The sequence below is a fragment of the Rhea pennata genome, chromosome 8, assembly GCF_028389875.1.
Source record: "Rhea pennata isolate bPtePen1 chromosome 8, bPtePen1.pri, whole genome shotgun sequence".
Taxonomy (NCBI): domain Eukaryota; kingdom Metazoa; phylum Chordata; class Aves; order Rheiformes; family Rheidae; genus Rhea; species Rhea pennata.
In genome coordinates this window covers 18,113,062-18,138,317 of record NC_084670.1, presented here as the reverse complement: position 1 = coordinate 18,138,317, position 25,256 = coordinate 18,113,062, and the positions used below count along the sequence as shown (strand labels likewise).

General features: G+C 49.6%; 1 protein-coding gene and 1 long non-coding RNA gene across 3 annotated transcripts; one reads left to right on the top strand and one right to left on the bottom strand.

The window, feature by feature from the left end:
- On the bottom strand, positions 1–22,784 carry LRRC8C (leucine rich repeat containing 8 VRAC subunit C). Of its 2 annotated transcripts, XM_062581923.1 has the most exons (3): positions 22,706–22,784; positions 8,251–8,392; positions 1–6,031 (listed from the first exon to the last, which is right to left on the bottom strand). In XM_062581923.1, exons 2-3 carry the CDS (start codon positions 8,386–8,388, stop codon positions 3,761–3,763), a joined length of 2,409 nt encoding a protein of 802 aa, XP_062437907.1. In that variant the 5' UTR covers positions 8,389–8,392; positions 22,706–22,784; the 3' UTR covers positions 1–3,760. The 2 variants fall into 2 exon arrangements, with proteins under 2 accessions (XP_062437907.1, XP_062437906.1); XM_062581922.1 differs by lacking the exon at positions 22,706–22,784 and having other exon boundaries at positions 8,251–8,739.
- On the top strand, positions 11,871–22,246 carry LOC134143689 (uncharacterized). The gene is made up of 2 exons (XR_009959163.1): positions 11,871–12,033; positions 19,298–22,246. It is a non-coding gene; the product is annotated as an uncharacterized LOC134143689 (long non-coding RNA).
- Positions 22,785–25,256: the final 2,472 nt, after the last annotated feature.

Genomic DNA, 25,256 nt, shown 5'->3' with positions numbered 1-25,256 from the left:
TTTGCTGGTACAAGAGCGCTTTATTGAACTTTCTCCCGGGGGTACTAGACGGCGTCGTAACGCTAGGCAGGTCTGTTACCGCATTAAGAGTCCCGCTACAGAATTTAGGTTCTTGCTACAGGACTAAGACATTTGTCCACTCGGTCGAATTTCAAAGCTTTTCCTCGGCATTCGTACAGGACTCGTCCCGCTTAAACGCACGCATTAGCGGACGCGCCAGAAACGCGATACAGGACTTGGAGCAGGCGCTTTCCAGCCCAGGCCTTCGAGCGCTGCTGGGCTGGCGAGACGCGAGAGCTCGGCACAAGTATCCGCCCGAACTCTGGCGCAGGGGGAGACGCCCAGCTCGTCGGGTTTTGATCACAAAGTAGATTTGCTTTTCAGGCTCGGCACACTATTAAGGTCACGTTCTTATTTTTGATGCACTCCTTGTCATCTTTGCTCCCGTTACCAAGGAAGGTCGGTATTACTTCCGAGTAATAAGCCCTGCTTACATTCAGGAATTACATTAGTTGTTAGGCGCCTGATTAACGTAACTAGTTATACAAACTCATACAAACCATGCCTAAAGTGTTATCCACAAACAGTCCATCCTTTCTAAGTCAAATATTATAGTTCACAGGAAAGTCTTCTCGTATGCGTTGCATGTGAATACACCTATGAGCAGTAAATGAATCACTGAGTAAATATGGCACTTTTACATATTTTCCTGGATCCCATACAGAATTAGGAAACACTCTTCTCTTAGCCGATGCATTACTAAAATACTGTAATATCGTTTTGAAAATACACCCCACAGACTAGACAGTAAGAAATTTAGAAAATTCAACAGTGCAGCTACCTGAGTTTGTTTCGTGAGTTTAAACGGTTACCAGTAATTCGATATTTTACCATTCCCTGTGAGCCTGAGGCTCGCCCGCCGCTCGCCCTCACTGGTTGAAGCGTCCCTGGGTGGGACCTCGGGGACGGACGGGTGGTCCCACTGCTCTCGCCCAGCAGAAAAACAGGCCTTTTTTTCTTTTTTTTTTAACTGGCGTTAAGCAGTTGATTTGCCTTGCGGAGGGATCGGAGAAGCGCCAGCACGGTAAAGGCAGAGGCGAAGCAGCTGGCACGGCAGCCAGGACCGAGCTGCCAGGGAGGAGGAGGAGGAGGAGGAGGAGGAGGAGGAGGAGGAGGAGGAGGAGGAAGGAAACTGCCCCTCACGGTGAGACTGACTCAGCAGCCCAAAGCCTTGCAGAAGATACAGTTATCAGCGGGAAAGTGCTCAGAGCGGTATCAGTTATTCTCATGTAGAGGGTGAATACAGATACACCGGCACTCGGGTGACTGTGCCCGCCGGAGGGGCTGCACCGGTATGGGTGCCGCGGTAGCGCACAGCCGCCCCGACCCCAGCGGGCGCGTCTGCCGGAACGGCGCGGCGCAGGCCTCCAACCCGCAGTTACGAGGTGTGCATCGTTTCCTTCCCGAAGACAGACCACAAACTACACGTGAAACGTTAGACACAAAATAAATTACGGATTTAAATGCTACATCCAGGAATATAAAGATTTTTTTTTAACTTTAAATGTAATCCCATATTTCAAATTAAATAAGATAACTATACAGCTCCACCAATTACTTGGACATTTTAAACAGCTTACATTCATCAGGAACAACAGCACTTTGGTTTACATGATCAGGTTAATATGAGCAATTTTTCTCCCTCACATTACATCAAAGTGAAGTACATTTAGAGTACATATACTGCCAAGCTGTTCCAATAAGTGCATTCCATACATGAATAAAGAGTAGCTCCTGCTACATCAGTTGTAGGTCTTTTACAGAACTAAATCAAACCACTTTTTAAAAGCTTGCTTTGATTCTTTCATGCCTGACCCATTTTTTGATTAATTAGATGGATCTTCTCCAGAACACAGCCAAGCCTAAAAAATAAGTCTGACTTCAGTACTCTAGCAAGCCCACATACCAAATTGCATAGCACACCCTGGACTAATGCAGAAATACTCATTCCAGTTTGCCTCCCCACCTTCATAAGTCAGACTCTTAAAGCAACTTGATGCTTTTGAACCAAGCTCAGGAACTCGGATTAACTGCAGTTCAAGACACGCAACAGCAATTAGAGAACATTTAAAAGCAATCAACCTGACAATCACCAAACAATTATTTTACATAACTTTAAACAATCAGCAACCCAACCTCTGCTATTTATAAAAAGCACTACCTCTTACAGAAAGAAGTACTTATTTCTAGTTATCCTTGCAAAGCATTTATCCAGTGCCTGCATTTGACTCAGATATGTGCTATCTGTTGGATAGGATGAAGAGATCTTCTCCCAGCAAAATAATTTACTATCATACAGTTATTTTTGATTAGCTTAAATCAGCTTGCAAGCAGCACACAAATTGTCATGGACTACACCTGCTAAACAGTCACAAAAGAAAGCAAATGGCTGGATAAATAAAAAACTGAACATGGCTTCAGAGGATAAAATTCCTAACCTGATACATAACCATTGGAGTATTACAGATGATTACATTATTTTAAAAAGCAGGCTTCCTGCTGTATGATTTCCAATTTAATTATTAGCTGGGAGATGAAAACATAGCCTTCATCACTGTCCTCTGGTAGGCTGAGACTTTTGAGAAGTTAATGTATTCATTTAATCTCATTTCTATAAATCTGCAAATGTTCCTGTGCTGAGCTTGCTAATATGATAACAAAGCTCAGTTAAGGAGCACATTAGCTGCTAAAAACAGTATCATTTCCATGTCAGAAGCTTTACAAACTAAACATGATTTCACTTTTTTGAGTGCCATTCCAGCAAGGTGCCAAACACCCTTGTGGGGCAGGGAACGGAGGGCGCTCCCTTCTCTGTAGGACTGGACATTCAGCGGAGGACGGGCAGAGGATTTCTGGAAACAGCGTTTCACCCCCCGGGCTGCCGTTTCCAAGACGGTGACTGCTCTACACTCCTTCTGTTCAAGTCAGGAGGAAACAGGCAGCCGAATCCCTGTGCATCGTTTTGAAAATCTCCAGCGCGGACCATTTTGGTGCTGCCTCCTCCACGCACGGTGGCCTCGTGCGGCCGGCAGCCTCGCGGAAACAGCGGTCGGGGCCGCTGAGCTCTCCAAAGGGCCTGGGGGGTTCTGCGCCTTCCCTCTGGCCACTAAAGCATCTCCGCCCTGGTACGTAAACACCCTTTTCTACTTGCTCTGACCATCTGAGCACACCGCGTCTGAAATACAAGGGTGCTCAGCCGAGATGTGATCCTGTTAGATGCTGAACATCTTGAGCTCCTGCTGATGACCAGAGGAGATGGGGGCATCCAGCATCTGCAAGACCACCCTTTGAAGACCACATCCTAAGGGAGTAATAAGAACCAGGAAGACCATATATTCAACTATTACAAATTATGCAATCCAAAGCACACAGCTTAAACATGGTTTCCCTGTGGGGATTAGTCAAAGAGAAAAAAAACAGCAGATAAAACCACTTGCTTTTGTCAGTAAGAATTAAGTTACAGACACCCTTTTTCGCAGGGCAAAATAAACTTAAAAATATCTTAAAACAGTGAAAAAATACAAGAAAATTTTATTTAAAAATATATGTACTCCTTACTCCAAATTTGTTTGTACAGACAGGATTTGTTTGAAAAAGAAAAAGAAATAAACATAACACTAAATGCATATTCAGAGTATGCACTTCCTACAGGCTATTTGGTAGAAGTGTATTTCTGTAAAACCGAGCGAGAGGAAGTTAGCTATTCAGCTTTCATTTGTTCCCTGACATCGGAAGGCAATGTTTCAAACAAGGCGTCCTCTACAACGAAACCAGTTCGCTTCAGAGCTCTACATTCACCAAGTTCTGGTGGGAGAATTTCAAAGTGGTTGCCTTTAATATCCAAGTAGGAGAGGAATACCAAATTACCAATTTTAGGTGATAGGACTGACAGGCTATTTTTCCCAATTTTTAGAGTCTTAAGCTTTTTGCAAAAGTATAGTTCATCTGGCACACTCTCCACTTTGTTACAAGTGATGGAAAAATACTGTAAACTTTGCAGAACTCCTATTTCTGGGGGGATAAAGCGAATGTCATTGTAAGACAAATCCAAATATCTGATTTTGTTGCATAGGAATAGGTGGGATGGAAGAACCTCTATTTTGTTATGGCTGAAGGAAAGTCGTTCTAGGCTAGTGAGTTTCTTTATATGCTCGGGGATATATGTTATACTGTTGTACCACAGCTTTAGGATTGTCAGTTTTCTCAGATGTTGGAAACTTACTATTTCTTCAATTGACTTGAGGTTGTTTTCCTTCAAATCCAATTCCTGAAGACTGAGAAGGCTGAAGACTGCATGAGGTATGCGTTCTAAATCGCAGTGAACCAGTTCCAGCTCAGTCAAGTTGACCATCTTCTTCAGGTTATTGAGCATCACCAACTTAGTGCCATCATTATGGATGCACAGTTTTTGCAGGTGACTTGAAACATCGACTGCAGATTGTGGGATTTTGGACAAATTACTTTTAATGTAAAGAATTTTAAGGCTTTTAAGTTCCCGAAAAGACTCCAGTGTAATGTTTTTGGAAATATCATGACTTAGTGAGCCAATTAAATAAAGCTCTTCCAAATTCCTCAGGCCGTACATCCAGTGCGGCAGCTCTCTGATGTCATCAAACTTGACACTTAAGATCTTGAGATTCTCCTTCAGAAAGGCCAAGGCGGCGCTGTGGATCTTCACAGAGCACTGGTGCAACGACAGCTCTTGGAGATTGTCCAACTGTGCAATGGTTGCTGGTATCATTACGTTATTAATTATTTCAAGTTTTAAAGACTGCAGCTCAGTAATTTCAAAAACTGTGTCTGGAAGTCCAGAGAGCATGAAAAGCTGTAGCTCCAAATGGCTGTGGGAGTTTGTCTGTAACCTCTGTCGCAGTTTATCTGCAGTCCACTCATTGTTTAAGTTCAGCTGTTTCAGCTTATTTTCACTGACTTCGGACAGGAAGACAGCAAATCTCTTGGAATAGAGAGGATCATACTGATCTATCATATGAAGCATAAAAGCAAAGTCATTCTTGACATCTGGGATATCATCAATTCCTGTCTCTTGCCGAACATATTCAAAAGAATATTCTTTCAGCGAGCGATAAAACAACCAGTATAAAGTATAAAGGCATGTGAGCCCATAGATGCTTACAAAGCACAGGTAGCAGTAAGAAAGTTTAGAGAACAGATGTGCCATTGTGTGATTACAGCAAAAATTCTTATATCCTGTCATGTCTTCAATATCAACATTACAGACTACTGTAAAATTAACTTCTGAGACAAGTGCTGTGTTGTAAGCAATAATGATGAGGAATTTAATTACCTTAAGTACAGTCTGGCGAACGTACATGACATAGAGTATATCACCTTCCTCAACATGAAGTCTGAATTTCTTCACCTTCTCAAACAGTGCTTTGGCCTGTTCACCTTCTTTCTTATCTAGTGCCCCAGGTGTTCCCTTGTCCACAACCAGCTTCTCAGGGATTGATTTTAAAGACTGGGTCTTGACCAAAGTGCCTTCAGCGCTCGGCTGGATAGTGTTAGACTTGCTTACATTGTTCTTCCTGTTATCTTTCTCTTCAGAGTCCTCCCCTGACACTTCTGATAAGGCTCTTGTTGTCCAGGGAGAGTCAAAACACTTCCCAAGTATTGAAATGAAGTGCTCAATTTTGGAGCTGGATCCAGGGAACTTGAACCAGAAGTTACTACACAGCATAAAGACCAGTGTGTGTATAAGGACAAGGTAAGGGAAGTACTTGGCATACCAGTGCAGGGCACGCTCATAGCACACCTGATTTATAAAGCTGTACTGCTGAAGGTCCAAATCAGTCTTCAGTCCTTTCATTTCAACAGTAGCTGGAGCAGTGGATGGCTTGGGGGGAGGGAGAGGGGTTGTATCTGGGATTGTGTGAAACACGTTGGAACTATTAGACTGGTTCTGGCAAGGCTGTATTCGCTTGGGAAGGCATATTATCTTGTCTTGCATGACCTGAAACACACAAAAAGATATCTTGTCAAATGATGCACAAACAATGGTGGCAGTGCCAGTACGCAGCTGTCCCTGGAGCTCCTCCCGTTGTCAGGCATTCCTCCTCGTAGCTCAGTGCCTGGCCCCCGCTTTGTGCTATTATTATTGTTATTAGGCCACAAAGACACTTGTTCCATAGGCCAAGAACTAGGTCACCTCCTTTCATCTACGGTTAACTTTCCATGACTTGAATAAGAAGACATTGAAATAATCCAGAAAAAAGAAAAGTATGGGTAAATACATCCAGATAGGAGAAGGGAGAAGCTGCCACATTACTCTCCCCAGGGACAGTTTGTTCTGGCTTGCTGTATTCACCCTGACAAAGCGCTACCCCATGTTCAGAGACAGCTTAGGCTTGGAAGCATTGCTGCAATCATGTGGCTTTATGCCCAAACTGTGAGGTCTGGCAGGCCCAAAACAGCTGACGAAGAGCCCGGATGGGCATATCAGTGCCTGTGCCATTGTGAATCTTTGGCCTTAATAAGGATACACAGGGATAATGGAAAGCCGAAGGTGTTTACCTGCATGTGTGCACAGACTTAATTTTTATTCCATTTCTCATGTATATAAAATAGGAAGAGACAATCCTCATTCCACACACCTGTGGATTAACAGCTCTCTCCTCAGTCCATTTATAATGTAAAACAGAGCAACCTTCTTCATTTGGGCTGGCCTCCCATGTTGGCAAACTCAGGTCAGGATGCCTTTGGGTGCCAATCATCTTCGGCTTATCTTGAGGTAAGAGTCTGAGCTCAGTGCCAGGCTCCCTCGAGGATGAAACTTAGAATTTAAAAGGCTAATCCAAGTAATAAACCAAGGAGCTCTGTTATTTGCCCTGAATGACTAATTGGGATTACCCAAACTAAGAATGTGCCTCTTGTTGTAGAGTGGACATATCCTTTGGCATCATGGTTGCTGAAAGCACTAACTATAGGTGGGCAACAAGAGCTACCATGCATGGATTCCCCCTGATAATCCACCCTGGTTCAGGGAGATGGTGAGCTGAGACCACATATGTTTTTAGCAGTATTAGTGCCACAACTGTTGCCACTTCAAAAACTTCTTGTTGGTAAATGTTGTTGGGTAACAGAGCTATTTGCTAATATACCATTATTTATACACTGGAACATACCTTTGGAAGTAAATTGGACAAAAAAAAAAATCCCTGTGTTATTTGTAGTGTTTCCAAACATTATTTTCCAGTATGCTTCATCCAGTTAAGCAGATAAATTTAAAACTGACAGATACTCTACTTTATGTTCTTAAGCAAACACTTGGCTACTAATGCAGAATAAATCCTTCTATAGAGAGATTTTTTAACATAGACATCATGCTTTCCAAAAGATATTTGAAAAGACAATACAGGCAAAACTGCAGTTGATTTCACATAAAATTTGGGACATGGTATGTGAAAACCTTGGGCCATGTAAGGGAGCAAATTCTGCTGAAATCAGAGCTCTGTCAGTGTGTCCCTTTTGCTCCATTCCTGAGTTATGCCAAAAACCAGACATCCATGTTTGAACTAGTACTACAACCTTCTATTTTTGTACAGTCCATTCCAAACAGCAATTTCCATTTCTTTTTTGTTTTTGGCTCTTTAGCACAATTTAACTAACAGGGAGTGACAATAATGTCAATCGTTTATGTGTAAGCATCTGCAGAGATGCTTTGGAATAGAGAAGGCATAATATTGATTGTGAGTAATGTTAATAAAATAAGCTTATTCATTTCAAATCTATTTGAAGCATAAAGAAAACTGTTAATAAATTAAAAAGCCAAAGGAAAAATAGAAATTACAAAAATATGTTTTCAAGCTCTTAGACAAAAAAAAAAAAAAAAAGAAATAACTGTTGTTTATCTGTTTTGTTGTCAGCTTGTGGTGACATCCAGACACAAGCTTTTGTCATGATAACCAAAGGCAACTGCCAAGCCAACAGCACTGGCACCTCTCCATTGACTCCAGTGCAGATACACTGATTTATAGTCACTAAAAGTCTGGCCTGTGTTATTTTACGTCTCTGCCTAAACAACTTGTAATTCTGGGACCAGCCAATTTTCGCTCTGTTCACCATGAACACAAGGGAACTGGGACGTGCGACGCCATCCTTCCTGGGACCTCTCCTGCCTGCGTGGCTCTTCCCGTGCCCCTGCTGGCACGCCGCCGGCCTCGCACAACTCACCTGTAAGGTGCACCCGAACACGCCGATCATCAGCATGGCGACGGAGAGGTAGTCGGTGAACACGTCCCACCAGGGCTTCAGCACCCTGAAGGCTGGCTGCTGCTCCGAGAACTGCCGAAACTCCGTCACGGGAATCATCTTCCTGCAAGAGAGGCACTGGAGCACTGAGCTGCTGCTGGTGGCAGCCCGCTCCTCCCGTCCCGTCCCGTCCCCGCGCGCCCACCGGGGAGCACCACACACCTCCCTCATAGAATCAGTAAGGTTGGAAGGGACCTCTGGATATCATGTAGTCCAACCCCCCTGCTCAGCAGGGTCACCTGGAGCACGTTAGACAGGGTTGCATCCAGGCGAGCCTTGAAGATCTCCAGAGAAGGAGACTCCACAACCTCTCTGGGCAACCTGGTCCAGTGCTCCGTCATTCTCACAGGGAAGAAATTCCCCCTCAGGCGGAACTTCCTGTGCTTCAATTTCTGCCCATTGCCTCTTGTCCTGTCACATGGGACAACTGAAAAGAGTTTGTCCCCGTCCCCCTGACACCCTCCCTTCAGGTACTTGTACACATTGATCAGATCCCCCCTCAGTCTTCTCTTCCCCAGGCTGAAGAGGCCCAGCTCTCGCAGCCGTTTCTCACAGCGCAGGTGCTCCAGCCCTCTGATCATCTTTGTAGCCCTACGCTGGACTCTCTCCAGTAGCTCCAGGTCTCTCTCGTACTGGAGAGTCCAGAACTGGACACAGTACTCCAGACATGGCCTCACCAGGGCTGAGTAGAGGGGCAGGATCACCTCCCTTGACCTGCTGGCAACAGTCTTCCCAGAGCACGCCAGGAGACCATTGGCCTTCTTGGTCACATTGCTGGCTCATGGTCAACTTGTCATCCACCAGCACTCCCAGGTCCTTCTCTGCAGAGCTGCTCTCCAGAAGGTCAGCCCCCAGCTTGTACTGGTGCCTAGGGCTATTTCTCCCTAGGTGCAGGACTCTGCACTTGCCCTTGTTGAACCTCAGCAGGTTCCTCTCCGCCCAGCTTTCCAGCCTGTCCAGGTCTCTCTGAATGGCAGCACAGCCCTCAGGTGTGTCAGCCACTCCTCCCAGCTTGGCAGCATCCACAAACTTGCTGAGGAGGCACTCTGTCCCCCTCATTCAGGTCATTGATGAAGAAGCTGAACAGGATGGGACCCAGTACTGAGCCCTGGGGGACACCACTAGCCACAGGCCTCCAACTAGACTCCACGCCACTGATGATGACCCTCTGAGCTCTGCCTTTCAGCCAGTTCTCAATCCACCTCACTGTCCACTCGTCTAACCCACACTTCCTGAGCTTGTCTAGGAGGATGTTAAGGGAGACAGTGTCAAAAAACCTTGCTGAAGTCAAGGTGGACAGCGTCCGCTGCTCTGCCCTCCTCTACCCAGCCAGTCATTCCATCCTAGAAGGCTATCAGATTGGTTAGGCAGGATTTCCCCTTGGTGAATCCATGCTGGCTACTCCTGATCACCTTCTTTTCCTCCATATATCTGGAGATGACATCCAGAATGAGCTGTTCCATCACCTTTCCAGGGATGGAGGTGAGGCTGACCAGCCCATAGTTACCTGGGTTACTTCTTGCCCTTCTTGAAGACTGGAGTGACATTGGCTTTCTTCCAGTCCTCAGGCACCTCTCCAGTTCTCCAGGACCTTTCAAAGATGAGGGACAGTGGCCTGGCAACAACATCCGCCAGCTCCCTCAGTACTCGTGGGTGCATCCCATCCGGGCCCATGGATTTGTGGATGTCTAGCCTGCCCAGAAGGTCTCTAATCCTGTCCTCCTCAACCAAAGGAAAGTCTTCCCTTCTCTGGACTTTCTCCCTCATGTCCAGGCTGCAGGATTCATGGGGGCTGCCCTTAGCAGTGAAGACTGAAGCAAAGAAGGCATTCAGTAATTCTGTCTTCTCTATACCCCTTGTCACCAGGGCCTCTGCCCCGTTCAGTGGCGGGCCCACATTTTCCCTAGTCCTCCTCTTGCTGCTGATGTATCTGAAGAAGCCCTTCCTGTTGTCCTTGACATCCCTTGCCAGACTCAATTCCAGCTGGGCCTTAGCCTTCCTCGCAGCATCTCTACATGCCCTGACTGCATTCCTATAATCCTCCCAAGTAGCCTGTCCCCTCTTCCACATTCCACGTATTTTCTTCCTCTGTTTCAATTTGGCCAAGAGCTCCTTGCTCACCCACGCAGGTCTCCTGCCCCTTTTGCTGCACTTCTTACTTATAGGGATGTACCGCTCTTGAGCCTGGAGGAAGTGATGTCTGAATACTAGCTAGCTCTCCTGGACCCCCCTTCCTTCTAGGGCCTTAACCCATGAGACTCCATCAGTTAGGTCTCTGAAGAGCCTGAAGTCCACTCTCCTGAAGTCCAGGGTTGAAATCCTGCTTGCTGCCTTACTTCTTTCCTGCAGGATCCTGAACTCCACCATCTCGTGGTCACTGCAGCCAAGGCTGCCCCCAACCTTCACATCTCTAACCAGTCCCTCTCTGTTGGTAAGGACAAGGTCCAGCAGGACACCCTTCCTCGTAGGCTCCTCCACCATTTGCGACAAGAAGTTATTGGCTCAGACCTCCTAGTCCCATTTAGCTGCCGTGCTTCACTCGCTCACATTTTGCTCACAGTGGTTTCAGGGATGCTTTGGAGTATTTCTGTGCATGCTCACTGCAGTTTAAAATCTATTGCGTTTGAGCACGAGCTGCTGAAGTGCCTTAGCTAACCGAAACCACAGGCGGTAGAGGCAGGTCAAGGGCTCTGCCTCCACCTCAGAGGTCTAGCTGTACATCATCACTTCCTCGGAGAAATCAGCTAATGCACAGGCACACACAGGCAAAGGAACTGGTCTCAGAGCCCACAGCACATTGTGTAACTCAACCCCGAGACCAAAACAGCACAGAAACTCCCCAGTCGGTTACGATGGAAGCATAAATCCCCATGGGAGTGTAACAAAAACAGTCCCAAGGGTAGTTTACAAAAACTGTCCTGTGGCTAATGTCGTAAACGCTCACCACAATCGCTTTGCATCGCAGTAACATTTAAGGAGTCTGTGACCCCGGCTCAGCCGAGCACGGGGACGTGTTAGCGGGGGGCTGGTGCCATCCAGCCGCGCGTGGGTTCGGCGTCAGCGTGCGCTCGCTGACACAGCGCCGTGGGCGCTCGGAGCGGCCCGCGGCCGGGCGGCTCCACGGCTCGCGTGGTCATGCCCATCTCTGTCTGGAACGGCTGGAGATCCCCGGGAGGAAGGCAAGCCGTCCTCTTCAGCAAGTTCATCGGTGAGGATGCCAGCCTGGCGTCCCCCAGCCAGGTTAGGAGCAGCGGATAGCTATGCCGCGTCCATGCCAACAGCCCTAAGCTGTTGCAGTGGGGGTGATGGTATGCAGCAGTCTTTATCAAATTACACCCGGTCAGGAGCCACTCTTCTGATTTTTGCGTGCTTATCTCCCTAACGCTCAGCAGACACGTCAGGGGAGATAGGCTGCTACGGCAGAGGAGCGGCTCGGGTAGCTGCTGGGACAAATCCTTCTCACCTCACTTTTCTTTTTGAAACACCAGTGGAAAAAAAAAAAAAAAGGACCTTGCGAATTCATTCGAGGTGCCGCGCGCAGCTTTACGCACAGCCCCGGCCCGGCTCAGCAGACCGCTCGGGGAGGCGACGCTGGGCTGGCGGGCTGCCGGCTCCCCCCGCGCCCGGGGAGGTAACGCCACGCCGGAGCGGAGAGCAGCCTGCACCGAGCGCCCTTCAGCCCCCCCATCGATCTCACCGCCGCTGGTAGGGAATTACTCTCTTCTTCTTTATTCCCAGGCAAAATCTAGGTGGTTGGCAATAGCTGCTGGCAAGCTTAAAAAAAAAAAAATCATTTTTCTACCAGACATTCAAAAATGTAGAAAACTCCTGAAGGAATACACTAACAAAAACGTTAACTTCTCAGTTGCCACGAATGGTCCTGTTCAAAGCTTTGCAGCTATCTGCAGCTGCAGGCTCAGGTTTCGAGGCCAGTTAGCTGCACGGAGCACTGTTGGTACGTGAAAGTACATGTAACAACCAACTGCTTTAAAAATCATGACAGCTTGATTGTTTTCCTCGCGAAGGGCGGCAGGACGGCAGCCGGGGCTGGAGCCGGCTGTGAACGACGAGCAGGGACCGCGCACACAGCCGCAAAGCAACCTGGCTGCTGCATCTGACAGGCCTCAGCCTGGTTTTCAGGGGCCTTCGCGCGCGATAGATTTGCTTGGTTTCTTGTAAGTGATGTGTGGGGAATTTAGAGGAAGGCAGGAAGTTCCCGGCACCGCAAATACACGCTGCCCGGACGCCCGCAGCGGCCGCGGTCCGCACCGCGCGGCTCCCCACGCCGTCACCCCGGCCAGTGGGCGAGCGGGGGAGACCTGCCCTCGGGAAGCCTCCCCAGCGGTGGGGATGGAGAGCTTGCAGTCCAACATCAGACACCAAAAGAAGTTTGTTCTTTCGTTGTTAAAATCTAACGTTGCCGCATGACGGCAATGTTATTGCATATCGTAACGGTAAGTGAACCAGTGATGCCTGGCTAACGACAGACTGCTGCGCAGAGGGTCCAGGAAGCATGAATCGTCTTCTGCTCAGAGTCTGGGAAATGCCCATCTTAAGTTAAAAACTAAATTGTAAAAGAAGGGCTTAAGAAAAGAAGACATTCACAAGAAGCGTTAAACGGAGATGAGACACAAAGGAAGGGGACGACTGTTTCCTAACGTTCTCTGGAGAAAACACGTTGCTTCCTCCGTTACTGCGCTGGCAGTAAAGAGAAGATGCTGGAAAGCAGTGCAGGGAAGCCTGGCCTGAGCGTGCTGCTGGCAACCGACCGCACGGAAAGCAGAATCGTACTAAGCTGTGTCGTACTCATCCCCCTCCTCCCTATAACCGCGCTCACGTTCTCGCTTGTGCAGTGACCGAGAGGACGTTACTAGCAGTGGCTTCTGAGGCCCCAGGGAAGGCACAGCAGGTCCACGTGGCTAAAAGCATGCCCCAAAATCTCCTGCGGGCCATGGCAAGAGCCCAGCTCTCCCGAACGGATACACCCCGGGCCGCGCTCTCGAGGGAGGCATTGACCATCACACGCAAGCCAGGTCCGTGCAAAATACAGTCAGTCAGTCTGTAACCTGCTCATTCATTTAAACAGATCAAAACAGAGATGCTAAAAAGTCATATTGCAGCCCAAAGAGTGATCATCAGAAGAGCACATCAACCTGCTGTAGCTTCCTGCTCCTCTGGCAAGGAGATATTAAAGAGGAAAAAAAGGAGTTCTGAATTTCAGCTGGTAAAAACTAAGACCGTATTACTAATTTCAGTTCACCTGCACTCAAAATGCTATCTACAGGCACAAGATATGGTCACTGAAATGCAGAATCTCACTGATGTTAAATATTATTCTAAGACACTTTACAGAATTCTTGAATTCTAAATATTGAACTAGTTTGTTCAATTAATATCAGAATACGTTCAATTTTTTTTCTCTCTTGCATTTCTAATAATCTCTAGAGAAAAGAAAATTGTACATGAGATAAGTCTGGTTCTCTGCTACCAGAAGGAATCCCCAAAAGAGCTCAGGTTAAGAGAAGTTGTATGGGCTTGATAAACAGAGCTGCAGAAGAGAGCTGAAGGTATGCCAGATTAAAAAAAAAAAAAAAAGAAAAAGAAAAAAAAAAGAAAAAAAAGGAGAGAAATTAGCAGAGATTTTTTACTGTTATTTTAAAGTTTCTAGGAGACAAAGAAGAGTTGATCAGTATGCAATAACAAGAGGGAATACTGGGATCCAGGAACAAGGAGGATGTGCAAAGAGTCCCCAGCTCCCCCCGCAAAGGAAAAGGAGAGTCAAATATAGCATCCTGAAGGAACATGCAAAGACTTGAAGATAACAAACAAACAGACATGGCTTCTGCTGGAAATAGAGATGTGGAAAAGAACCAAACAAAACATTCAGGTCCAAACTCTTTGCTGATTTAAACAGGCAGTTTCCAGCTAAGTTTCAGATATTTACTCCCACAGAAACACTGACCACAGAAATCAGCTAATGCATGGTCAGTTGGGAGCAAGGCATAAGACCTAGAAGAGCTCAGGGGAATAAACAGACCTGAGAGAGAAAGAGAAGTCTTGGGAACAGGTTTTGACTCATTAACAAATGAGCGATTAAATCCAAGGACGACTCTGAAATGGCCACACCACGGCGCAGACCAGCTCCTCCGCAGCGGGCCCCCCGCAGCAGGAAGGGGGAAGGACGGCGGGCGCTCAGCCGGGAGGCAGCGAAGCCTCTCGCCAGCGCCGCTAAAGAGACGAGCGTGCGCCTCCAGCCCGGGCAACGCCCGGGGCGCGCTGCGGAGCAGCGGGGACACGAGCTTCCCGAGGGCCGGCAGCGCCTCGGCGCGCGACGGGCCGGGGCGTCAGCGGGTCTCCCGGCGCCTCCGCTCCGGCGGGCTCTCCCGCGCTCCGGGACCTCCGGCATCCGTGCTGGGTCAGCAAAGCCGCTTCGCCAGCGGGCAAAAACATCCCGCTGACGAGTACGGTTTGCAGCGCTGCCGCCACCCTACCTCCGCGGGCGACATGAAGCAAGGGGACCGACGCTCTCCCCGCCACAGCACGGCGCGGCCACGCCGGCACTGCTCCTGGCCGGGGGGCTCTGCACCGGGAGCCGGTGCAGCAAGGGACCACCCCGGCCTCACAGACCGGCTCCGTGACCCCCGGCGGGGAGGCCTTCGGGGCGCGAGCGCCTGCGGGCTGGGCTGCAGCCGCACGTGCGCGACCCCGGTCGGAAGCAGGGCCCCCGGCGCCAGACGTGCAGGGGACATGAAAGCTCACGCGCTCACCTTGCCCGAAACCTGTGCGATCCCCCCGCTCTTCCCCGCTAGCGCCTTGGAAGGTGCTTTGCAGTTAGAAAGAAGTAATACATTAATATTCAGCTCCAACACATCCCTGCATAAAAGTGATTTTGGCATCTAACAGCTTCCGAGCCCTGCGCTCCAGCTATTGCTAGGTAACTGCTGCTATTTTTAAGCAGACTCTTTCAGAGTAACTTCATTCACTTTCTGCAGCACGGCAGTGCCCGAACCCCGCCACCAGCCCTCAGCTGAGTTTGGGGGCGCACTCCCCGAGGGCGCTCCTCCCCGCGCCCCCCGGCGCCCGGACACCCGCCGAGGCCGGCACGGCGGAGAGGGGCCACGCCGGGACGGCCCCGCGCGAAACCCAGCCCGGGGACCCGCCCGCCCGCCGAAACGGAGACGCGGGAACGGAGCACGCGCCGGGCGAGGCACAACCCGCCGCCCCGGCTGTTTCAAACACGTTGCAAGGCGTTCGGACAAATTACGAAATGCCTCTTGGGAATATCGCCGCAATAGGTCTCTGGGCTGGTTCCCACAGGCGATTTATAGCGTATTTATCTGCATTGAAGGAGCGGAGCGGGGCTCACGTAGCAGGGAGGCCGCTGCGCTCAGGGGAACGCGGAGCCGTGCCCGCGCGCCCCAAACGCCGCCGCGCGCCCCAGCGCCGCTGGCTGCAAGCGCTTCCCGCTCCGCGGAGCCGCTGCTTTTCGGGAGCGCCGCAACGCCTGCCCTCGGCTGCCTGGGGCCGGGAGCGGGCGTCACCGGCAACACCGGGCCCGCGGCTGCCCTGGAAAGGAGCGTTTTACGCTTCACTTTGCCTGGTTGGGAACTACACGTTGAGACAGTTAAATACACAAGGATAAGGGAGCTCTGCAATTAAGCTCACAGCGAGGTATTCTTAAATACTGGATTTAGCCAAACTCACCGCTCCAGGCAGAGCCCGAGGGCTCCGGGCCACAACCCCCCTAGCCCGGCCGGCAGGCACAGCCCGGCACGGGAACGGCGCGGTGCTGCCGGCACGGGCCACGCGCGCGGCCGGCTGCAACCCTGCCAGGCCTTTACCGAGGGGGATCCCGGGAACGTCTGCGAGAAAAGGCCCGTCTCCCTTTAAAAATGTTCTAAAACTAGAATTTAGCCAAAAATTGCTCAAATCATTTCCGAGAACAAGCTTAGGGGAGCGCACATTGGACTATACATAGCACTTGCAGTCTTTTTATTTTAAGTTTTCCAGATCCTCATGCTCTGGAGCATGGCCCAAAGTTTGGCCTGTGTATCAGGGATGCACTTTTCCGTACTGGGAACAGCTGCCCACAGCTGGCTAATTTACGAACCTCTGGAAACCGTGGTTTCACCCACATCCTTTGATGTGAGCCGCTAGAAGGGCTGAACCCCGGTCTGCGGCCCTGCCCCAGGGCCTCGCAGCTCCTGGCGCTGCCCAGCCGGCACCGTGGGCCACGGGAAGGGCCCAGCTTCATTTAACCACTTTACCAGGAAAGAACAAAAACAGAGTAGACTAAAGGGGAAATACTATGGTAAGGGCTGTAATTAGCAGTCCTACTTCCCAAGAGCTCAAAGTTAATCCTTATCTGATTGGGTGTACAGTGAAAATAACATCTGAACTACCACAAAGTTCTGGTAATTCAGTTTTGATAATTATCTTGCTATATATTTGTAAAAATGTGTTTGCATATACGCATATATACATATATATACACACACACATATATATTTGCTTATACGCATATATATATATATATATATATATACACACACATATATATTTGCAATTTTGGTCAGTGTTGGTTTGGCCAGGTCCCATGTAACATACAGCAAATACCTCTGACTAACTTGTCTCTATATCTGAGGTATTTAAGGATAACTGTTCTCCCAGCTAGGCTCTACATTGCTGTTTCCTGTGAAAAATTCTGCTGGAAGCTACTTTGAAAACTGACTATTTGATAATATGGCAAAAAAGTATCACTTGTTGCCAGTTTTTCAAACGCAAGGGGCTACTTTTAGTTCTGTTGATTATAACAGAGGTTTTCATAGCAAAAAAATACCAGTATTTGGAAGCAAGAAATACAAACAAATGATGCTGTTGCTCAAATATAAATCCCAAGTTAAAGGAGCTGGAAAGCCTTTAAAAGCCATCTAAAAAACAATCTGTTCACATCCAAACAGTTATTTTTAAAAGTCCATGTGTTTACTGCATTTTCAAACAAACTACTTGAAATTCATCATCTCGGGGCTGTGGATGGCGAGGGAACGTGGCCCGGAGGAAGGGCAGAGCGTGAGCAAGGACTGCCCAGCCGGCCGCTGCTGCGTGGGGCAAACCACACCGCCCCGCTGTGCCCGGCTGCTCCGGCTGCAAAGCACACGCTCTTCTACTTTCTTCATGACCTTTGGTGGAAAGTATGAATGAATAGTACTACAAAACAGTAAAATATTTTTGCCAGTTCTCTGAAAATGACTGAGTCTAAACTGATAGCAAGTTAAAACTTGTTCTGTAAAGCCATTGGAATTAATTCGATTTGATACTACCCGTAACAGAAGTTATCTGGGTCAACTTACAGCAGTCTGCATTTTGTGAAGCAGACAGAAACATAATCGGTCTAAAGACTATATCATTCCAACCCCCAGATTTTGGCAGTCCTACAAAACTTGTCCAACCTGTGCAGTTTGCAAATGGACAACGCTCCCCACGGCAGGGCTGGCGGAGGGGCCCATGAACCGGCCCCTCATCGCAGCTGCTCAGGGCAGCAACGAGATTTCATTTCCAGGTGTCCTGATCTGAGAAAGCTCCATTTTGCCACCCGAAAGCCAGCCCGGAGGCACAAACGTACGGATGAAGCCTGGCCTCTCTGCGGCTGCCCTGGGGGCAGGCACCCAGCGCAGGAGCATCACGGGGCTCCCGGGGGGCAGAAACCCCTCCCTGCTCTGCGCCAAGCGCTGGCGATACCCTCGGCTGCTGCCGTATGAGCTCCAAGTCCCAAGTCCAGAAATCACAGGAGACACAGAGGAAGCAGCTTTAACAAACTGCATTTCAACATATACCTTGCAATTCCCAGCTATGCATACAGTAAATGCTGCTTTGGCAATAGGAACCCAGACAAAAACCTCGCTGTTTGTTTTAACTGAGCCACAGTACATTTTCATGTATTACACACCAAAAATACTTCCTCTTGTCAGCAGCTCTTTGACTTCTACTTGGCTGGACTGAAGACAAAAAAAAAAATGTTCAGGGCTGGGCTCTGCCAGATAAAATCTCGGTGAAATCAATAGGAGTTCATTTTGTACCAAGCACATCAGACTGTATGCAGATTTGGCTTTGCTTAACTATTTGCCTGATTTTAAAGAAAAGTGGACTGTACACATTTCCATGTCAAAAAGACTGCTTCAAAGGCAATACTCACCATTTTGCAGCTTTGGAAATAGCATTCTTAGTTTATCAGGGCTATCTTTCAAGTTGAGGGCCCTCTTCCCAGAGCTGCAAGATGTTCTTAATGTGAGTGAAAACTCTTAAAAGTAAAACCAAAGTACTGAGTAAGAAACTATTCAGAAAGTGTTATTTTTGTACTCCTGAGACACATCTAAATGACTGAGAAGTAAATTCATATCAGATTTTAATCAATATTACACCAGGTTTTCCACAAACACTTACTTAACTATTCTGTTCATGAAGACAGAAACAGTTCTCGGTTTCACAGAATAGAAAATATTGCATAAACTAAAACCAGTCATTGACAAGAAAAATTTTTCAGGGACCTTTGTCTGACACCAGTGCTCATAATAAAATATTTTCAGCTGATATAATTAAAAATTAATTCCTAATTGGGGCAGGAAACACAAAGGGTCCATTCTGAGTCTTAAATAGCTCAGCCATCTGAAAAGTTAGTTAAAAACATTTTATGCAGTGACTGAGCCAAAAACATTAAAGAAATGCCTGCTTTCATGATTTGCGAGACGTCTTCGTATAAAGGATCTTTTCTGCTCCTGCCTGCACGTCGCACAAGAGGGCTTTCTAAAGCTCCGATAGTCTCATAAACACGAATCCCAATGCACCTGGACAAACACCCAGGTATTCTCAGCCTGAAACATACCTGTGGCATTTTCCTGCCCTAACACCATCCTTTGGGATACAAATCTCCACCGATAAAAACACAGCTCAGTCTCATCCTCTCTCCTGACAGACTGGGAAAAACTACTGCAGATGAACTGAAGCACGTGAAAGAAGCTGGGGAGACGACCTCCACACACCCAAAGATAAGCACAAACCGCTACAGAATCTGAACCACTGTTCCCACAGGGCTTTTAAATAAACTCCAGGGATCTGGAAAAGCAGAGTTATCCGCCTAGATTCTTTATTGGACCTTTTCAGACCGCTGTCCAGCCACGGCCTGCTTGCTGAGGAGGGATGAGCACTAAACTAGGTTCCCCCCAAAGCATCTTGCTGCATCAAGGAACAGAAGAGAAGGCCACGTCCATCAGGCCCAGCCGCGCGAGATCAAAGCGCTCGTTCGTGGGGTGCGGACCGTGCCACGGCAGGCGTGTGCAGCGCCCTGACATTACGTTGTCATGGATAAATCATGGCAAAGAGCAAATATTCTTTTCAATCACAGTGCGCTTCACAAAGGGCTTTTCTGAACGTATTGTCTGCGCGCAGCCCTCCCGCCCCGTAAGCTTGCGCGGAAACAATCCACCGCCGGGACAGCTCATCGGGAAAGCATTCACATTGACTGGAAATGAGAAGACTTATCTCACAGCGGTCTCCCTTACAGTACTGAAATTGCTTGCTAACGACAGCGTGCGCCGCTGAGCCGCTGCACTGAGACATAAATCACACGTGTGCCGGGATATTACAGCCGGGGCACGGCTCGACGCGGGCTCCGCTTCACCGGGTGCGCAATAGCACACAACTAGTCCAAGCTCCCACCTTATTTTCGATGGTGAGCAAAGAAAAATGGAGATATTCGCAGCATTTCAGCAGTCTTAAGGCTGGTTTGTCACATTCTGGGTTCCTGTGAATACAACATCACTATCTGCTGCAGCCAGTAAAGGGAGAGGTGAGCTGGCACCTCACCCTCTTCTGCAGACCATTGCTTAGCCCAGAATTTGAAGTAGGTGCAAGAGGCCGAACGCTGCTCACCTGAAAGTCAGCAGGAAAGTTAAAGCCAACTTTGACAGAGACAAATAGGTCTGTAATGCTACTCTACAGGAACAAAAACTTTCTCCTATGTGTTGTTCAAAACTTGGAGGAATTTTGTAAGCTCATCCTGACATTGCTGTTAGAACAGTGGCATCTTGCACATATTTTGTTAGCAGAGCAACAAAAGGGATTTGTTTTACTTTAAAAACAAAATTCAAACACAATAAAAAACTCCTACATACTATTGCTATGGTTATCTGAGCTACCTCAGCAAGCCAGGAAAAAACGTACACTTTAGCTTAAAGGAGAATTCTCCTAAATTCTCAGAAAATGTGCAAGGCGTTTGTATGGCACTATCCTACCCTTTAAAAATTTGACCTGATCAGACACTAGACTGCAAATCAGCCCCTTCATGGGAAACAGGAACAGAGTTGACAGAATCTCCATACTGGAAAAAGTGCAAAAAAGGAACACATTGGAACAAGCTTATGTCTCCCTGAACGATACAGCTCTAACATCCATTCTTCACCTGATTAGCTTCTTGTGTCAGGCACTAAAATGTGAGATGAATACAGCGCTGAGGAGCTGACTCAGGGTCTGCCAGGTTTAAAGGCATTTCTAAGAGACTTTGCCTGGGGATGAGATGATGACGCCTGCCCTCTATTATCAAGAAAAGCAATGGAACGAACGGCACCTTCATGCATGCCCCAAAAGATGAATCAAACCCAGTACCTTTTTAGAGGGAAAAAGATCTTAAAAACAGAAAGTCGTTGTACTATAGCTCGAGTTTGCATCAAAGTAGCATTGCACAAAATCTCTGGACAAACAGCTAAGGGCTGAAAGAGAGAAAAGTTTCCATTCTGTTGCCCGTGTGAAATCCAACGCTTGTTGCCATTCTTCTGTCAAATCATTTTGGAAGGAAAATGACTCCTTTGCTCTACTACATGAGGCTTTTAAGAAAACATTTTGCAGTTATTTTTATTTTTTCTGATGTAAAATGTTTCTTTTTCAGGTTTTTCTTTACTACACAGCCCTCTCTCCCACCCTCACGACTTAGTGTCAGCGAAGACTGTATCTTTTAACTAAGTTTTTTCGTAGAGTAAAAATCCTGTAGAACTACCCATTAGCTCCTGTTATTGTGAATTGTTTGGAGTTTCATCTAAGCTTTTGTATTTCCTGCGGCACTCAGAAGGGCTGGGCTGGGAAATGCCTTTCTGGCGGCGAACGGGGTCCGCTGGAACCGGCCGCTCCCTTGGGTCAGCGGACAATCGGAGGAACTGCTTCTCCCGGCCACTTCTGTCGCGTTTCATCAGTTTGGGTTTTGCCGCGTCGGCGCTTCGGTCGCACTGCTTAACCCTCTCAGTGGCCCAGGCACCACGCGCCCTGCTCCTGCTGGAGCCCCTTGTCGAGGGCCTGAAAGACAAGCGATGATTTGGGATGCCTCCACCTCAGGAAGTCAACTCAAAGCGCTACAGAAACCCACTTCAAGATGGCATCGAGCAGCAGAGCAAGGGACTTCCGCAAAGAGTCACCTGATTTTGTTCTTCCCCGAGTACGGGACCAGCCCTATCATGCAGCTACGTTTTAAGGTTTTGATCAAAAAGTTTCTTTTTAAAATCGCTTAAAAGAATAAGGAACAGCCAAAAAACACGAAATGTTCTATTACTGTAAAGCCTCGGCGGGGGCCCCGTTAGTACTCAAACTGGAAGAAAACGGCGTAAGAGGCGCTACGCACTGTAGCAAACTCCGAACACAACCGGAGAAGCAAAATGACTCACAAGGGCCGGGCTGAGCACCAGCATCCGTGGGCAGCGCCACGCCGCTCCGGGAGCCGGGATGCCTGGACTGAACGGGCAGCCGCTGGGGCTGGAGCCGGGAGAAGGAGCGGGTGCTGAAACGGGAGCCCGAGGAGGGAGCGCTACCCTTCTACCTGCTTTGGCCATGTCAGAAAGAAAAGTAAAAGCAGCTCTAAAGTATTGGGGGGGACAGGAAATATGTCTACTCTGTTGAATTTGGGACTTCTTCTTTTCTCATTTCCAACACTGCCATCTATTTTGCAGGGTCCCTATCTGCCCACCCCCGTTTTCTCTATAGCATCATCCAAGCCTAAGTGCTCTTTAGGAGCAAAAACACACAGGCGTTCAAGCAGTGCTCTTCATAGCATGAAGTCATTTTTCCACAGAAAGTGCTTATTCCAGAAGTGAAAAAACAAACACACCATAACTGATATACTTATTTGTACGACAAAATTCCTCACTTTTAAGCATTTTCATCGCAAAGGCCTTAGAGCAGCGTGCACGCGGGCTCCTCCGCCAGCCTCCCCTTTCGCTCAGCCAGCCCTCCCGGCGGCCGCATCAACCGCTCGCTGCGAGGCAGCCGCGGAAGCCGCCGCCGCGCCGAGCCCGGCGCGACTGACGGACGCCCAGGCCCCGTCGGGGCTGCGGTCTCGTACCTGCGCCGCCGCCCCGGCAGCGGCAGCGCGGCCGGAGCCGCCGCTTCCCACGGGCTCCGGCGGGCGGGGGAGGCGGAGCCCGCTGCCCCCGGCCCCCCCGCATCCCCGCTGCCCCCGGCATCCCCGGGCGCGCTGGGCCGCGCCGCGGCGGGGCCGCCGGCGGAAGCCGCCGCGCTCCCGCAGCAGTTCCGCTCCGCTCCGCTCCGCTCCGCTCCGCCGGGCCGGGGCCGGGGCCGGGGCCGGGGCCGGGGCCGCGTCTCCCCGCGGCCGGGGCCGCGCCAGGCCCCGCGCCCTCCCCGCGGCGGCGGCGGCAGCGGCAGCACTTACCTGGCGGGCGGCGGCGGCGGGCTGCGGGGCGGCGGCGGGCGGCGGCGCGCTCATGCCGCGGCGCGGGACAGCGCGGAGCGGAGCGGAGCGGAGCGGGGCCGGGCGGGGCCGCGCGGGGCGGGGCGGCCGCGGGCAGCCGGGCCGGGCCGGGCCGGGCCGGGCCCCGCCGCGCTCCGCCCGCCGCCGGCCCCGCCTCCCGCCGCCTCCCGCGGGGCCACGTCCCCGGCTGACGCGCGCGGGCGGCGGCGCCGCGGCCCCCCCGGCCCGGCCCGGCCCGGCCCGGCCCGGCCCGGCAGCACACGGGACGGAGCGGCCGGGGCGGGTGCCGGGTCGCGGCCCCGCGGCTCGCCGCAAGACGGGCGCCGGGGCGGCCGCAGAGCGGTGCCTGCGCCGCCGGGGCGCCCCGCGGGCAGCTCGCCTCGAGCCGGGCCGCGGGGAGCGCAGCGGGGCCGCTGCGGCCCGTCCTGGGCGCGCAGGGCGCTGCAGCGGCTCGGAGGAGCAGGCCGCAAAGAGCCGGGGAAGGCACCGAGAGCAGAGGAGCTGCGGCTCGGAGGGCGACCGCTGGGAGCAGAGACTTCCAGCCCAGCTTCTCGGGGGAAAAAAAAAGAAAAAAAAAAAAAAAAAGAAAAAAAAGAACAGGCTGAAAATTGCTGCTAAAAGGAGCAGTGGATTTGAGGGGAGGTTGGTCCAACATTTCCAAGGAAGATTTACATCCCTGGCAGGACTCAGACACAGGACAGGGCAAATTCAAGGCAAATTCAAGAGTGTGGTGCTGCTAATGCCAAGGTCGTGGGTTCAATCCCCGTACAGGCTCTGCTGAGAGTTGGACTAGGTGATCTCCAGAGGTCCCTTCCAACCTCACCATTCTGTGATTCTGTGAAATTCGGCGTTCTCTAAGTACTGATCCCTCACCTTAGGAGGGGTATGTGCATCCCCCCCAGAGATAGAAAAAATGTATATAAACACTTGGGAGGAGGTATAGAAGTGAATACAACAAGAGGCATTAGAGCTGCTTTACTGCAAAAACACGGATGGCGAACTGGGCGAGAGCTCGGCCGCGGGTGGCCACGTGCCGTTCCGGCTTCGCGCACGTTCCGGCTCGACCGCTTCAGGCGCTGCCGAGGGCAGCTGCAGACTCCTCGTCTGGGAATCACAACTCATTTGTAACGGTGGACGTTCAGCTCATCCTCGACTAAAGCGCTTGCTCTAGCGCTCACTGCGTGGAGCTGCTTTCCTCAGCAGCAGCCTCACAGCTAGACTGTAATTTCAGAGGAACCTCAGAGAAATAAGGGTCTGAACTGGACAGGAGCTGAAAAGGGCCGTTTCTGTAGCTCCGCCAAGTTTCTTTGGAGCTGCCAGCTAAAATATTTCAGCAGTATTTCACCATTATGTAATTTTAAGGGCTATCCCCATGCTTGCGGGATAATGCTGAAATACAAAACAGAGCAAATGAGCAAGATTATCCATATGGAAGAAAGCTCTGGATTTCTCTCTTTTTTGAGCTAAAGAAACTAGATTGAATATATCTGCTATGTCCATTGCTGCATTCATTTTCTTTTCATTGGTTTCTTTCCATTACTTTTAAGTCCTGGCAGCAGCTTAGAGAATCCCTCCCTGCCCTGGATGTTTTCTTCTTTCGAGCACTTGCAGACAGTTACAGTCTCCCTTTCATCGTCACTTAGCTCATTTAATCTTTTCTCAGATGTTGGTCCTTTCCATTACCTAACTGCGTTGCTGCTCTTCCGCGAAGCCGCGCGGGGCTGCGCGTTTGTTTCGGGGTGACCTGGTGGCCAGCGATGCTGCCACTGTCGAGGCTTCCTGTTGCGGCCTCGGCTCTTATTTTTGTTCAGGGCTGCTGCGGTACTCTGCGTGTGGAGCTGAACAGAGAACAGTTATGGGGAAGGTCACCGGTACTGCGATAGAAAAGCTGGTCCACGGGTGATTGTATGTCACGTGTTTGGGGGACTGAGGCTTAGAGCAATTCTGGTACATGAGCTTAGTGAAAGAGGGCTGCAAAATTATCCATGTCTGACATCAAACACATTTTATATTTAGACAATTTAGGCTCCGGTTACTTTGGCTCCACTGGAAACATTTTGTTGTCTACAGAAAACACTACAAAATAGTTGTGAATCCTCACATTTTCTCCTTTACTTTAGTAAAAGTATTGTTTCTACCAAATGACAGTTAGAGAGGATTCAACCTTTTACGTAAGTGCAAGTTT